Source organism: Palaemon carinicauda, chromosome 20 (genome assembly GCF_036898095.1).
Source record: "Palaemon carinicauda isolate YSFRI2023 chromosome 20, ASM3689809v2, whole genome shotgun sequence".
NCBI classification, from domain to species: Eukaryota; Metazoa; Arthropoda; class Malacostraca; order Decapoda; family Palaemonidae; genus Palaemon; species Palaemon carinicauda.
In genome coordinates this window covers 43,338,036-43,355,365 of record NC_090744.1, presented here as the reverse complement: position 1 = coordinate 43,355,365, position 17,330 = coordinate 43,338,036, and the positions used below count along the sequence as shown (strand labels likewise).

Sequence of the window (17,330 nt, the reverse complement as noted above, 5' to 3'; positions counted from 1 at the left end):
TGTAATAGGTAGGGCTGCTTTATCCCCTCAAGTAGCTTGTAATAGGTAGGGCTGCTTTATCCCCTCAAGTAGCTTGTAATAGGTAGGGCTGCTTTATCCCCTCAAGTAGCTTATAATAGGTAGGGCTGCTTTATCCCCTCAAGTAGCTTATAATAGGTAGGGCTGCTTTATCCCCTCAAGTAGCTTATAATAGGTAGGGCTGCTTTATCCCCTCAAGTAGCTTATAATAGGTAGGGCTGCTTTATCCCCTCAAGTAGCTTATAATAGGTAGGGCTGCTTTATCCCCTCAAGTAGCTTATAATAGGTAGGGCTGCTTTATCCCCTCAAGTAGCTTGTAATAGGTAGGGCTGCTTTATCCCCTCAAGTAGCTTGTAATAGGTAGGGCTGCTTTATACCCTCAAGTAGCTTATAATAGGTAGGGCTGCTTTATTCCCTCAAGATGAGAACAAGAAAAAGTATAAAACTAGAAGGGCCACTTAAACTACCTTTCCTTGAAACTTACGCCAAAAGTTTTACCTTACACTAGAAGGATATTTGTCCAATGGTGGAGCTGGAAGTTACAGAACTACTGAGAAGCAACCTCAGGAGCCAAGGAGGGAGATCCTAGAGTTTATGGTCAATATCATATAATGTAGTTACCAAGGTGAAGATAGTCTATAACGCTCAGAAACCATCTTTGCTTCATTGTGCACTGATAGGTAATCTGGGCAGAGGACTGAGATAACTGCGTCATCAGAAAACTCGCAGAGTTTAAAGGAACACTGACTAGAAGCTTCCTTCCTGTCCTGCTGGTGCTCAATATGGTTGCAACACTCGTATGAAGGATGTCGAATCCTGCAATGTACCACAGTCAGGCCCTCTAAGACACCTAGTTTCTCATAGAATCAAATGTCTGCAGGAGGGATAGACTCAAGCAGAATGTGGGTCTTCATAACATCTTACTAGTAATGAGAAGAAACTACATCCCTTCGTAACTGACATAATGTGAAACCTGCACAACTCCTACCTCTTACTGCAGCATAGAAGAGAGACAGTCTTGAGGGACAAACCATACGATGACCTTCAAGCATGGACTGTTACCCGAGGAACTTCTTCAGCAGAAGCAAGAGAGGAAGTCCCTGATCTGCTGAAAAATAACTATGTCCGGGGAAATAGGTTTTCTACAAACCCCAACGTAGAGTTTCTCACGTGATTTACCCGAGAGATAACAAAATTGTAAACTATTTGATTTGGGGCCATAACAGAGTAATCCATGGACAAAATATTCCTACCTCCTTGGACAATATGGATACTCAATCCCAGGAGGGACAGTTAACGGTAAGTTGTAAGATATGCCATACTTTGCTCATGGACCAGGATATCGAATACTGGGAAACAGTTACTGGCTGAGCTCTGTTGTTCCATCTCGGAGGAAGAGGAGGGTGGCTTCAAGAGCACCATACAGTATATCCTACCTTTTCCTGACCTAGATTGCTAGTGATCAATGCTTCTGTGCCATAGTGGTACCTGTCTCACCAGGCTTACTCCTCACGTCACAGAACACGGGGAAATCACTCCATGGATGACCTCTATTACTTACTCATGACAGATGAGAGCAGATCTCTACGGGGAAGGAAGATCCTATTCCCAGAAGGAATGGGGAAGGTGTGCAAAGGCTTACCTTCACCTGACCTATGGCGCCACTATTGGATCCTGGCTAAGAGACCTTTCACCTGCATCCAAGGAGAGACCCACCATATCAGGCTTGCATTCTTTTGACCAACTCCAGAGGTACCAGTCAAAAGATGAAAACTGATAACACTCTAGAAGAGGTAGGACAGCTCCCTAACAGCTAGGTCAACTCCTATATCATGATAGGAATGATGAATATAGGAGCAGTACTCATCATCACAGGGCCTATGGATTCACATGACAGAATCCTAAAATAACAGTCAGAGAGTAAGATGTCTCTCCCGAAGGACAAAAGTGCACACTTAAAGTTCCATAGAGCTTTGCGAGAAGCTTTGTTCGATACTAATACTATTTCTTCTTACTTCTGAAAAGAAGTTTCTGAGGAAGAGAAACTAGGGGAAGGACAAACTAGAAAAGAAGGAAAAAGAGAGAGCAAACTTACTTTTTTCCTACATCTCTTTCTTGCTACCATGAGTAGTTCAGATGTTCAAATTGATCAGGAATCAATACACCATCTCAAGAATTTGTTTATAAGATTGCAAAGAAATTCCCAGTCAAACTGCATACCCATGTATTCTTCCTCTGCTTGGGAGAATGATCAGACTTCTACAATCATGAAAAATCGAGGGGAAGTCTTGTTTTGTCAAAGACAGACTTTGAAGAGGCATTCCAGGATGACCAAGGTTAACACTCAGGTGGACACCGTTAAGGTGCCCATTAATAACTATTCTTTGCAATCTATTACTTCTAAATTAAATAAGACTGCAAAGAAAAGACTCACCTCCTACCAACCGTTTGAGTTTGAAAATAAGGACCTCAAGATTAACATGGTCAAAAGCAGCACTAAAATCAAGACCAATCATTTAGCCTACTTAGAAGTTTCAGCAAATGGCAAATTTGATGAGGAGTGCAAAGTGCTCTACAGTCTTTCCAGTATTGTCATAAGAGTTGCCAAGAATAACAACAGAGACAGCCTTCACACTCATCAATAAATATACCCACCTTAACTGGAGACCACAATCTGGATTTGGTAAATGGAGATAATTCAGAAAATCTAGAGCGAGTGGATCTATTGCCAATTTAGCCATGAATTGATGCAGTGTATAACCTACACTCATATCCTTTCTGTCTCATTTTATTACTAACAAAAAGCAAATCTCAACCATTAATGCTACATTTAGGAGAAGAATATGACAAAACATTATGACTGTACAGTACTCATGGCAGCCAATCAAAAAAGAGAAGTCTTTGATAGGAAATTGGCTGGTGCTGCTCGTCCGCACTCACCAGTTATTTTTAACTACTTCATTAACAATTTGAACAGCCATCCCACCTCCACTGAAGATATTCCCCATTTTAAAAGACGGTTGGTTTGTATATGTGTAGGGAGAAACTTATCACAAGCAAAGTATTAAAAGACCAAATAGTCAGAAAGGCAACAGTAAGCATGTCCAAACTCTTTGCAGACGAAGAAAAAAAAGTGACGTGATACAATGGCCATTCCAGCTTGCTCTGGAGACATATAGGCTAGTACGCCTATAAAAAGACGATAGGTTGTATATGTTTAGGAATAAATATTCTAAAGTTTTCACATGAATGGACCAAGCAGATATTCTTTTGCTTCTACACAGTGTTATATTATCAAAGAGAGAGAGAGAGAGAGAGAGAGAGAGAGAGAGAGAGAGAGAGAGAGAGAGAGAGCTTCAACTTACCTCCATGTACACAGAAGTCACAGTTGTATTTATCTAAGGTTTCTATTGTTGTAACATAAGGAGCACCTTCGATGACTTCATCAACCCATTTTATTGCTCGGACCATCTTGTATCTGCAAACAGGTACAATATTAATATAAGTTTTCAATGGAAGCATACTTTGAGAAAATTATATCTATACCCCAGGCAGGGATATCACCTTTCCTACTCACTGGCACAGTGCTCTTTTTAATTTTATGAACATAAACTTTACAGCACAATATATCTGATGCTATAAAATTACCAGATACTAACTTATCATCATATAAAACTGTCATTGAACTAATGTAAGATGACCAAAGGGAGGAAAAATAAAGTACACACTATAACACAAAATATAAGCTCAAACCCATGAATGTGGTCATGCTGATAATGTCAAAAGTAAAGTAGTATATTGTACTGTATAGCATTTAACAAATATTAAATTAAATTCATTAGAACAACAATGGATAATAACAATTGATATTACCAACCAAATGGCTAAAAGCAAACTTTGATACCAAACTGTTCTACAAAGGTACATTTTTCATCAAGACCTCAACTGACAAATCACAAATAGTACTTTACTTATATCAATTAGTGTTTTATGATGATAATATTCAACTGCATTCATAATGGGTTGGATAACAATTTCAAAACTTCCTACCCTTTAAATAATGTAACTCATTAAACAAGGCTTATGGAAGAATACCACAGTTTACTGTATTGTAGCAAAGACTATTTTGAATTGGAAATACTTACTTTTTCTTCTAAAATAAACTTCCAAAAATTCACATCACTCGACAGTACAGTATAAAAATGTGGAGCATTCCTTAAGTTTTATGACTACACAAATAACAGTCTTCATCCATTCCACTGAAAACTTTCATTTTGTTATCAGCCTAATTCAGACAAACTTAGATAAATCCAAGTCCCTTGACAATTACATAATCACACTTCATTTTTAATGTACTGCACTTACCTTTCTTCCTGTGTGAATACAGGTGGACCTTTGTGCTTAGATATTTCTTCATCTGTGTGTACGCCAACGATCAGGTAATCTCCCATGGCTTTAGCCTGACGTAAGGAATTGGCATGGCCAAAGTGAACCATATCATAGCTGAAAAGGAGTTTGATTTAACATGAGTATAAAATATGGTAGAGCCAAAGTGTACTACCCTTATCCTGAATGAAAGTAAATTGAGTTTCTTTTGAGTAAATTCATCACCAAATACATAAAAACTGTATGTATGGCATGTATATTTCTGCCTGATATTTCATTTGATCTATGTATTCAATTAAGCTCAGTATTACAAAATCCCTGGACTTTGTTCTGCTTCTTCTATATTTACAGCTTTTCATATAAAAATAATACCAAAAAAATCAAACTTATAAAAAATACACTATTAAACCATATAGTATCAAATAAATGACATGATTTTCAATGTGGAAGAAAGAATTTCAAAAGGTACACAACGGAGCTAATACTATACTGTATCAACAATCAAAATTTTATTTATCAAAGATTGGAAAGCCTCATGGAAATTGCCAAGTTCATGAAATGCAATAAATCCAGACCAAAAATACTGCATTTCATTCCCTTTTTAACATTATGTACAGGAGTTGAGGACCATAAGCTGTACTGAATACTTTACACAGCATCAATTTGGTTCCAAGCTGCACTATTTATAGTTTCCTTCAAGACATTCAAATAGCTGTCCCACTTCTCAACTTTTATCTTGTTCCAGTTTCCACACCAACCCCACCTCTCTTTCAAAACAGCCCTTTGAGAGTCTACCAATGTCACTAGGTGATCTTCCTCTAATGTACTATATTTGTTCTTTTAATTGTATTCTTGTTGAACAAGGAAACAAGGATGAATTATATTATTTTAAGAACAGTAACATTAAAATAAATATCTCCTATATAAACAATAAAAAATTTAGCAAAACAAGAAGAGAAATAAAATAAAATAGTGTGCCCGAGTGTACCCTCAAGCAAGAGAACTCTAACCCAAGACAGTGGAAGACCATAGTACAGAGGCTGTGGCACTATCCAAGACTACAGAACAATGATTTGATTTTGGAGTGTCCTTCTCCTAGAAGAGCTGCTTACTATAGCTAAAGAGTCTCTTCTACCCTTACCAAGAGGAAAGTGGCCACTGAACAATTACAATGCAGTAACCCCTTGGGTGAAGGAGAATTGTTTGGTAATCTCAGTGTTGTCAGGTGTATGAGGGTAGAGGAGAATATGTAAAGAATAAGCCAGACTATTCAGTGTGTGTGTGTGTGTAGACTATAGGCAAAGAGAAAATTAATAGTCTTTGTAAACATCTTTAATAATGGTAGTCCCATTAATGTTCTTCACAATACTGCTATTGTATTTTTAAGGACTCGCATACTGAAGTATGCAACCTTCTGAAACTATATGCTCCACATGCAGAGCTGTACAAATACTGTATTACTGTACTGTGTTATTAACATACATTTCAACTCACAAAGCAAGCTTAGTCTTAAAGAATAGAGTGCCAAAATTACATGGAAGAAAATATTTAAGATAAATTTAAGAAGAAAATCGATTAAATACAGTAAACCCTTTTCTGGCGGTTGGGTTGCTGTGTGGTTCCCAAGGACTTTCATGTAATGTCTAGAGCAGGCAATCTTTTACAACCTGATATACCAAAGCCTTGCCCCGGACCAAATGCATCAACCTGCAGGGAAAAAACTCAAGTGTGTATACGGGAAACCCACTGACTCAGGCTCTACTGAACCTGCCACCGCACCAATGCTGAATCTATCTTTATTCATAATACTATACACTCAAATCTAGAAGAAAGATATCAATATAATTCGTATTGACTGATAAGGTAATGAGCAAAAGGAATACAGTATTATGTAATATTAAGTTACATTTTAGGGAAACTTGTACTGAATGCTTTGTGGAGTAACAGTACAGTGAATAATCTATATATACTCATGAACTCATATTCAATCTTATCATAAACTACTTTCTTTGAAAATGTGATATAATACAGATACATACATTTAATAACTTGAGGTACAAAGCTACAAATACATTTCACTAGGTTACTTTATGCCAATGGGGAATATATTATTATCATTATTACTTGCTAAGCTACAACCCTAGTTGGAAAAACAGGATGCTATAAGCCCAGGGGCTCCAATAGGGAAAATAACCCAGTGAGGAAAGGAAAAAGTGAAAAATAAAATATTTTAAAAAGAGTAATATCATTAAAATAAATATCTCCTATATAAACTTTAACAAAACAAGAGGAAGAGAAATTAGATAAAATAGTATGCCCGAGTGTACCCTCAAGCAAGAGAACTCTAACCCAAGACAGTGGAAGACCATGGTACAGAGGCTATGGCACTACCCAAGACTAGAGAACAATGGTTTGATTTTGGAGTGTCCTCTTAGAAGAGCTGCTTACCATAGCTTGAGAGTCTCTTCTACCCTTACCAAGATTAAAGTGACCAATGAACAATTACTGTACAGTAACCCCTTGGGTAAAGAATTGTTTGGTAATCTCAGTGTTGTCAGGTGCATGAGGACAGAGGAGAATATGTAAAGAATCTTCTTCTTCTTTGTCTACATCTTTTCCCACTTCTATGTGGGGTCGATGAGAATATGTAAAGAATAGGCCATAATATTCGGTGTATGTGTAAGCAAAGGGAAAATGAACCGTAACCAGAGAGAAAGATCTAATGTAGTACTGTCTGGCCAGTTGAAAGATGCCATAACTCTCTAGTGGTAGTATCTCTACAGGTGACTGGTGCTTTGGCCAACCTACTACTTAAGAAAATCGTAATGTGAAATACCCTTCTCTCTCCCCAGAAAAGAGGTTTTTCTTGCTAGGGTTCCTTTATGTTTTATCCAGTCCTTAGGGATGGGTTCATGGGGGGATGGGTTCATGGGAGGAAGGGATGACTACTTGATCCACCCGCTATGCACAGGCCATGCAGGGTTACCTTCTACTCACCAACTTGTCAGTGGTGTAAACTACTCTTGGGTAGTTAAAGGGATGGGTTAGTCCCTCGAGGCCTTGCTGAGGGAAACTTTTCCATACATCTTGATTTCATGGAGGGATTCTCGATTACCCCCTGAGTAGTTGGGTCCAGTTGGCCTACCCTTGGTCTCTTAACTCTTTTATTCAGGAGGAGTTGAGCAGTTGTGTTGGTCCCTATTTCCCTCAGGGGACAGGAAAAGGCAGATAATCTATTTCCTCTGCAGCTTACTCATCAAATCTTTTTTTTTATTACAGATGAGTAACCTGAAAGTTAGATGTAACTTGCAGGGTATAATAATCTGGCTCATAATCCTTGATGCCATTATATAGATGATATGCCTCTGGGAAGAGAGGATGGTACCATGAGAATTGCCCAATCTGCTTGCTATGGATACAAACAGCTTAGACCCAATCTTTAAAGATTTTTTGGTCAGGGGATTAGACCATAGAGGAGGTGGTAGCTTTGCTCCAGAGGCCCTTAGAGGGGACTTCAATCTTCACTAGGAGGCACCCTTTGGGTGCTATCCCATAGTTTGACTTCATTGCAAGTAATGCTCTGACACTGATTATCCCTGGGTAAACTGTTTGTACAGTTTATACCTCTGGGCAGACTACCTCCCATTCTTGGTTTCGCCAGCTAGCGTCCCCATGAATGGTGAAATTATCAAAATAGCTGAGAACTTGAGACCTAAGTCCACTCCCTCTGTGACAGCTGTTTAAAAGGACCTGTCATTTCCAATGGCTCAAGTTTATCCTGTTCCCTCCAAGTTCCAGCCAGAGGATCTTGCAGTGCCTGGTCCCTCAAGCATTAAGGGAAACAGGAAATCCCTGTGGGAGTTGCTTTTCAAGCTTCTGGGTTCTGTGACGAGGAGGAGTCTGTATAGGCATGGGATCTACTTTGGATGTAGAGGATTGGAACCTTGGGGTTGATCTCTAGCAACATAGCATGAAGTGTGCCTATTGGCCTCACATGTGTGTTTTGTTGATGAAATTCTCTTCATTGAAACAGAATTCAAGGATTTAAGTACCTTCCCTCTCTTGTATTAAGGGACCATCTCCTAAGCTGTCTCCTCAGCTCATACACAGTGTTACTGATGACATTTAAGACTGTCTTTGGCACTGGCAGAAGCAGTCTCCAATGCTTGGGGATTCCTGCTCACCAGAGCCCTTTTGAGGAAATTTGGGATGACAGTGACAAGCCAAAAGACACCCTTCTTGTCAAAATGATCAAGACAGGTGTGGGTGGAATTGCTAAGGGATCTGCTGCTGAAAGGGGATTCCACCCTCCCTTAAGCTTGTGAAGTAATCCGTTTCCTAGAGGTTCACCTAAAGATTTTGAAGGTTACAAAGAACTGCAAGGGATTCATGAGATCTGTCTCCCCAGAGAAAATAGATGCATATGTAAGTTCAAACCAGTAGGGTGATGCTTTACGCTGTTTAGCACGATTCAAGAGACAACCCGAATAGCGGATTCCATGCTCAGCAGATAACTTTTCTCTAAGTGTATATTATGACCTCACTGAGTTAGCCTACATGTGAGGCAGTCTAGAAATTTGCCTGCCAAGAGGAAGTTTGAGAGAAGACATCAGATATTGGTATCTTGCAATCTAGAAAAGCTGGAAGTAGCAGAGTTTCTCTACAGTAACTCTTTGGGTAAGCACCTTTTTCCTTAATCATTGGTCGATACACCCTCGGCAAATGCTATGGTGGTTAATACTTCTCTCACTGAAAAGTGGAGGAAAAGGAAGAGGTTTTATAAGACTATAAATATAGTCATCAGCACCCAAGGCAGCCTGCAAAGAGACCAGCATCACAAAAGACACAACCCAAGCATGTAAGTCTGCTGTCAATTTCCCTCAAAGTGGCAGAAGGCAAGCAACATCCAAGGAGAAGCCCTGAGTAATTCTGAGGAGAGAGAAAGATTGGAAGCAGACTAAGGAAAGTCAGGGTTCTCGCTCTTTTCAAAAAGGACTTCAATAATCAATGATTTTTAGGTAGAAGATCAAATGATGGAACTTCTCTCAGTGGTGATATAGCATAGTCTCAAATAGTCTGAGCTGGTCATAGATATCTATAACTCCAATTCTTTTGAAGCCAACACCCTAGATCTTGACTCCTTTGTCAGCAAAATGTTGGAGAAGAGAGCCATAAAGAAATAGAGATTTCTTAAATTCCAGGCCAACTTTTTAATTTCAATCTCTCTAGTATTCCAAAGGACTCAACCAAGAGAGGGGTGATGATTGACCCCTCTTGTTTCAAGAAACACATAAGAGGTGATATATTCAAAATGTTGACTATAGCCAAAGTCTGCCATTAATTATACTAAGGGGCCTGAAGACATTTACTCGCAGATCCCTATTGCTTTTTGTGTTGGGCCTACCTTAAGTTTACGTTTAGGGAGAGTTCACACTGGCTCACAATATGACGCCAAAGGTGTTCATAAAACTAAGAAAGTTGGTAACCACACTAATGCAGCTGCAGGGACTTCAGCCCATTGCCTACTTTGATGACTGGCTTGTTAGAGCAAAGACAAAAAACTTATGCCCCCCTTATACAAATCATGTTCAAGTTTTTTATGAACTAGGATTTATGAACAACTTCACGAAATCAAGACTAGTTCCAGAAAAGGTATTCAAGTGGTTAGGTCTTTAATGGAACAAGCCAAAATCCATTCCAGGAATCCAAAGTCCTCTAAATAAAGTATGTTATGCATGGTTAAGAATTTCCTTCAGGAACTTGTTTCCTACAGATGGCTGCTGGATAGGGTTTTAGCCCTTATCCAGTTAGCTTCAATCATCGACCCAGTTCTGAAGTGCAGGTTGAAAGACCTCAATTGAGCCTGGAGGAGGGAAGACCTCTAAAGGATTCTTAGATCATGGCAATTTCATTGGTTCCTCCCTTGATATCTAAGATTCTTCACACAAATGTACAGTATCCAATATCAAAGTCAGGTTGGAGATGATATTCAGACTTATGCATTCAGGATAGTCACTTCAGTTTGCATCTTTTCTCATAAATGTCTCTAAGATGAGGGTGGTATTCCTGATATTGATGAAACTCAGTCTAAGACGGAACTCTCACATTACAATTCTTAACTGACAACCATTCAGCAGTCAGTTGTCTAAGGAAAGGGAGATCTTCCTCAAGAACTGAGAATGCAGTAATCATCTCAATTATGAAGTTTCTTTGGGAGAGGGATCTATTCCTCATCCCAGTCCATCTGTCAGGCTCTCTCAAAGTGGTGACTGACATTTTGTCCAGGCAGATAGCCCTGGATACACAGTGGATCTTAGACCAGAGTTCCTCAAAATTGACCCAGATCTCCAAGTGCACCTGATTGCAAAGTCAAAGAACCACAAACTTCCAATTTATACATAGCTCCAAATGAGGATTCTCACGCATTTGCAAGAAATGCCCTAAACCTATATTGGAAAAGATGGTCTTCGATCTACAGTATCTGTTTCCGCTGAGTTTGATTTTGAAGGTTTGGAAGATCCTACCGGACTTCACAAGGAAAGTTGTCCACGGTTTCCCCTCATTCAGCGTCTGAGACCGAAGTCACACCTTCTTCTTTGGTCAGCACAGCTGTATCATTGAGTAGGTTATTGGATTATCCTCCCTTCCTTTTTTTGACTCGGAACCATCACACTTTAATTTTCTCTCCCAAATATACAGATGAAACTTCAGAGCTAAGCACTATTTATTTGATGGGCAGTAAGAGGTCTTCTTCCAACAGACAATACCAGTCAGTGTGGAAGGCATGGATGACCTTCCATAGGGATAGGACCACATTCTGAGTAACCTGGACTTCTTTAATCCTTTCTGGTTCATTGCTCTAAAGATAGGAACCTTAAGTCATTAACAACTTTGACATGCTAATCTGCCTTGACACAAATCCTCAAGCATGCTTTTAACATGGATTGTATTTAGATATACAATTGCCCAGTCTTTTGCTTTGCAACAACTGCTGTAGAACTCCTTCAGTGTTCTGGTCACTCGATTGAATGCTTGATTTTTGCCCAAATCAGATGATTTCCTTATTAATCTAAAAGAGCTATTTCAGCAGACTGTAACTTTAAGCCACATCCTGGGAAGCAAGTAAGTGAACTTGTAGCATTCTGTTGAGAACGGGAATTCCTCACGCTTGGCCGTCCCTGATACTGATTCCTTTTACACTGTAAGCATATTTTCAGAGATCAAATTCATCAGTAGGTAGTCAGTTTCAAAATACCCAAACATACCCCACACAAACAAGTCCCTTCCTAAAGGGGCTATTCATGTTTTGTGTCCTCACTCACCAAAAAGATAATCAATGGGTAAGCATTGTCTTCAGTGTTTGTAATAGTTCTTGGTGGGTGACGTGGCATCAGTTAGCAGAAAAATTTATCATGGAGATACTGTGACAGATTCAACAGAGTCTTAACTCGTGGGCTTCCCTTATACACTCCACGTCTATGCCTTGCATATACAGTAGATACTCTGGCCCTAGTGTAGGCAAATCAATATTCCTCTGGTATATTGTAATAGATTCTGTTTTGGTTTTTACAGGAAAGTCCGTGAGAACCATACAGCACCTCCACAAAAATAGTTTTAACTTTGTTAATGCATCCAGAATATTTTCAATTTATTTCAATAAAAACGAATATATCATTCATATAATACAAACTACGACTCACTACAAAAGTTCATCTTATGAAGGCAATAATCTTCTCACCATGTCAAGACCCAACACACACCATCTGATAAGGAGAGCCAATCACGTCATATCACAAAAATTTTCTAGATATGACTAGAGCATTAATCAATTTGGATTATGATGGGAAGAAATACAATAAAGACATCTGGAAGGGCAGTCTCACTTACTTATGGAAAATAGTTGTTATATTCAAAGATAACAAATATTGTATATTATGATTGATAGTTGTGATTGATTCTTTTTCTGCACATTGGATATGTGCATCTAAAATGATTTGGTTACAGGAAACAACAGTGAAAATCCAACCTCCTTTCAAGGAAATTTTTTGTATCAAGTTATTGACTATGGGACTGTAAAGAGTACACACCCATAGGCAAAATATCAAGTTAGTTTGATTTTGCAGAAGATCAGTAAAGTTCTAGAGAAGGAAATGTCTGCAAAGAATAAAGCAAAAGCAAAAACTATTGTTATTAGGACAATTTTTCACAGCAGGAAAACTAATCCTTAATGGTCTGTACTTAATGAAAGGATAAAATATGCATGGTAACTATTATACTGTGAGGCATTCTTTGTACAGTAGCAATAGTTCAAACATTACTGTACTGCAGAATAGTTTCTAAATACAAAGATACAGCACAGCTCTTGCTTACACATTGTACAGTACAGAATGTCCTCCACTTAAAAACATTCAAGAGACACAAAAATAAATTCTCAGATATTGTAGCAAAAGTTTGTATACTGTAACAAGATAAAGAAATACTGTAATAAAACAATATTACATCACTTAATGCAGTAAGCAGAATGACATTTGCAATAACCTGATATTTATTTCATATAAAACAGGACAATTTGTTGACTTTTGTAGCTATAAATCTTAGACATAGGAGGGGGTTAGGTCTGCCCTAGGACAAAACCTAACAAAATTTGACTTACAAATAAATTCTTTGAACCTATTAAGTTTGTAAGTTGAGGACCATCTGTACTAAAGATAGAGAGCTGTACACTATGAAGTTCTTTAATTACTAATGTTAACTTGGTAAGGCCGTCTCTATTATATACAGCCTAAACTAAACTCTCCAAATTCTAATGCATAACATGTTAATAATTAAATAATTCATACAATACCAGTTGCACATGAACGTACTCTATGCAACATATACATGAACACAGTTGTATGTATATATATATATATATATATATATATATATATATATATATATATATATATATATATATATATATATATATATATATATATATATATATATATATATATATATATATATATATATATATATATATATATATATATATATATATATATATATATATATATATATATATATGAAAAAGGTTTTCCTTGTCAAGTTTTACTCTTTCCTGCCCTAAATGCAAAGAAACCTTTTAAGTGCTACTAACATGTGTCAGCTTTATTTTTTTTTCTCATGAAATAACACCTATGAAGTAACAAAATTGCATAAAAATAATTCAAATACATGTACTAAAACTACAGTACCATATTGTATTCAGGAAGTTGTAAATACTGTAGTAGTTTTAATGGATTTCTGACAGGGAACATCTACCTGATAATGATTTGCAAACAAATAACACCCAACAACAGTGAAACTAGGTGCCAAGGGAGAGAGAGAGAGAGAGAGAGAGAGAGAGAGAGAGAGAGAGAGAGAGAGAGAGAGAGAGAGAGAGAGAGAGAGAGAGAGAGAGAGTGTAGTCATTCACTCATTTATACAATACTGATTCACCTTGTAATCTGTCAAAATCAAAATCACTTGGGAACTAAACAATTCAAATCCTATCTTGACAAAATGCATTCGCATGGACGGCAGATTGAGTCCCGCCTCAGCAAATGATGTTAAGCTATTTACTGGGGAGGTTACCACTATGGTTGGGCACCAAGTTGGGCTTGCCAGCTGACTTTCTGATGAGCACCTCTTCATAAGAAATTGGAACTAAAACCTGACACCTTTAAACTTTCGTATAAGTTGATGAATTTACTGTCAGTCAACCTCCTTTAGCTAAAATTGTTGAGAATAATCTGATAAGAGAATGGGAGATTTCCCAAAAATGAACTTTAATAAATTTTCTTTCATAAAATATAACATTCACACAAATTCCTTCTAAACACATGAGAACACTGTTATTTTCAAAGAAAACTAATGCAATTCACAGTTATTGGCATTTCAATATGCAGTGCTGCACTTTTCTAGACTAAAGTAAACAAAATCTGTTCTTCAAACTTCTTAACAGTACTAGAAACCAAATATAGTGTTTAGTGGGTATTCTTAATTATGAAATTATACTAAGAGATCTGAGATTGGAACAATGAGATTACAGGGCTTGTATGTAAAGTAAAATAAATTTTCATATGTTTTGAAAGCTTTTAAAATACATTATATATATATATATATATATATATATATATATATATATATATATATATATATATATATATATATATGGTAATAAAAATAGGAGCAATGCAAAACTTAATAACACCAGAGCTATAAAAGTCAGTTTTTAACTGGGCTGGGTTCACATTGACCATGTTATAGAACAAAATAATTGGAAATAACTACATTAACTTATCTCAATTAGAGATTACTGCAAGTATATATACCTAGAAAACTATTGACTAAATCTGACTATCTCGGCTATCATGTAATAGTGTACTGTTGTAGCTTAGCTAATAATAATAATAAGTTACCTGTACCACATGGGTAACCTACTGTAAACTTATGGTATAAGAAAAATACTGTAAAAATGGAAAACAATAATTTGTGATGCAAACTGAATACTATTTCTAAGGATGATAACTTGTTAAGCCTTTAGAATATTATTGAAAAAAAGCTTTCTTCCAACACAACACTATTGCTAAAGAAAGCAACTAGGGGAATACCTAGACATAATAACGCAAGAGTTAGGTTAGGTTGCTCGGTATTTTAAGGGTTTCTCATAATTCCTTAAATGGAATAAAATGCGCATCCTTATTCTATTGTGCTATATATTATAGAAGGAATGTTTTTAATAATTCTTATGTAGATCAAATTATGCAATTGAAACAACCGATATTCTTCAATATGAACTTTGTGTGGCCATCAAATAAACTGGGCTACCGTGTGAAAACATGTCACGAGGCAGGCAGATGACAAAATTACCTGAATTTGCCTACTCAACAAACAACATGAAGTAAAAGCGTTAACTTCTAAATGGTGCCCAAATGGCAGGGCTTAAATGATCCCTTGCCAAGATGTTGAAAGAGTTGCGGACAGGTGTCTGGATGGTCGTCCCACCTCGATCTATATTGTTATTCGTGACCCGCGGTTGGGTTGTGTGGAGAAGGAGGTCCAAAATCAATAAGAGGGCAAATCTTTCCTATACGTGACAATAATAATTTAAGGCAGAGTAAAACACAATACCATCCAATTGCAAGAGGCCCGCCCATTGATCTCATGCACTGGCTGTGAAATTCGCAAGTCTCACGCAAGACTTTGGTTTCCTTAAGTCAATATGAATCCTCATGAATTTGCGTAGATTAATAATATAAAAATAGACTCAAATTTTATATATTACCCTAATTTTCGAGGCAATCCCCAATAAAACTAATGAGAAAAAAAAATAAAAAACCCAAATCGAAGTCGGTATGAAAGCAACCGAACGATTGACTTTCGACATCGTCTGCAGTAATCCCCGAATGACAAACACTGAAGGCCTTCTTTCTATTGCAATGACTTTCATGTCTTTTACCTTAGTATTCTCGAATGTAAATTATTACATTATTTTCTACAGCGACGAATACACCATCAAATCACACTTTATTCAATGACACCGCGAAAACTGTGAAATAACCCGGACCCTGTCTATTAGGGCTTAACAAGGGAGGAGCATCTTTTAACTTGTACATATTTAGGAGTGTTTGCAACTTACCATCCATCACACCACACCCGCACTTCTTTCTTCTCGTCCTTTTCACTTTCACCACTCATTGCGTCAGGTTCGATACCGGTTCCTTAGGTCCGAGAGAAGGTGTCACCCTTTAGAGTACCACAGCTGCTGGGATACTGAGGTGGCACCGCTGGGCGCCAGGCTTAAGCTCAGGCACTCGGCACGCACTTACGCACGTATTCACAGGCGCATACACACCCGTCGAAGCCCCGCCTACTATCTACTCATATCTCAGCCATCTAGGTGCTTTAAAGAGCCGTAAATTATTTCACCGACTTTCGCAGGAGTATTTAATGCGTTCGGAAAAGATTAAAGCATCGCCACGAAAGGTTACAGCAGAGGTAAAAAGGACCATGTAAGTCATAAGGTGTTTCTACACGTGGGTTCTTTTATCTGCGCCGCGCATGTCGTACGATGGGTGCCTAGGTCGGCGCTTACTTTGAACTCTGATCCCAATATTTCTATCTTACTCGGAAAAGTACAGCCGACGAGTCTTATCTGTTACGCCTAGTCATCTAAAGGGGAGATTTTTTTTCTTTTTACTTATGATTGCATTGGCTAAACGTGTGTAAACCTATTTAAATGGTTGGGCTAGGAACAGCGTTAGTTTAAAATTGAACAAGAACGCATAACTGAAGGCGAACTAACGAAAGAAGGGGGCTTATTTTTTTATCATATAGGTAAATCCATACGCTGACCCCATAGTCATATGTCTGGCCATGGGGCGGGTTCACACGGAAAAAGAAACACGGCAGGCTGGTCACTGACTATTATCAGTAGTCACAGTAACCTCTGCATTTCAATGAAACCCAAGTCCTTTGTTCATTTTAATATGCATAGAAACCTCCCATTTTTCATTATGCTTCATATGTTACCATGCGTGTGCACTATCTTGTAAGCGTACTTTTTTGTTATAAGCGCTGATAATAGATTGATAATATCGCATTATAAGTGGAAAAGAAGACTTCAGTCACATAATATATCTTCCTCCTATCTATTTTGGCCTTTGACACTGTCAGCTTTAGTCTGAATTCTAAGGGATTTTTTGTTTATAGCCCTGCGGCTATTATTATTGTTATTACAATTGTAGACATACAATTACGTATTCCTGCGTTATATTACTTGTTTTGAATTTATCTACTTAATGTAACTGTGGTTAAGAGTATATAACGATTTTTTATTATTCTTTTGCACGAATAGTTATATATTTGTAAATTTTAATGGGAAGATGTTTGCGAAAGAAATG

The 17,330-nt window shown here is 37.6% G+C and overlaps 1 protein-coding gene across 1 annotated transcript in view; it reads right to left on the bottom strand.

Annotated features, from left to right (window-relative positions):
• The window catches only part of Pect (phosphoethanolamine cytidylyltransferase), an 87,454-nt gene extending 71,201 nt beyond the window's left edge, over positions 1–16,253 (bottom strand). Inside the window, exons 1-3 of the mRNA XM_068395126.1 lie at positions 16,067–16,253; positions 4,384–4,521; positions 3,384–3,496 (exon numbers count right to left, since the gene is read on the bottom strand). Of these exons, the coding sequence (XP_068251227.1) occupies positions 3,384–3,496; positions 4,384–4,521; positions 16,067–16,125 (310 nt within the window). The 5' untranslated portion in view covers positions 16,126–16,253. The remainder of the gene's footprint in view (positions 1–3,383; positions 3,497–4,383; positions 4,522–16,066) is intronic.
• Positions 16,254–17,330: the final 1,077 nt, after the last annotated feature.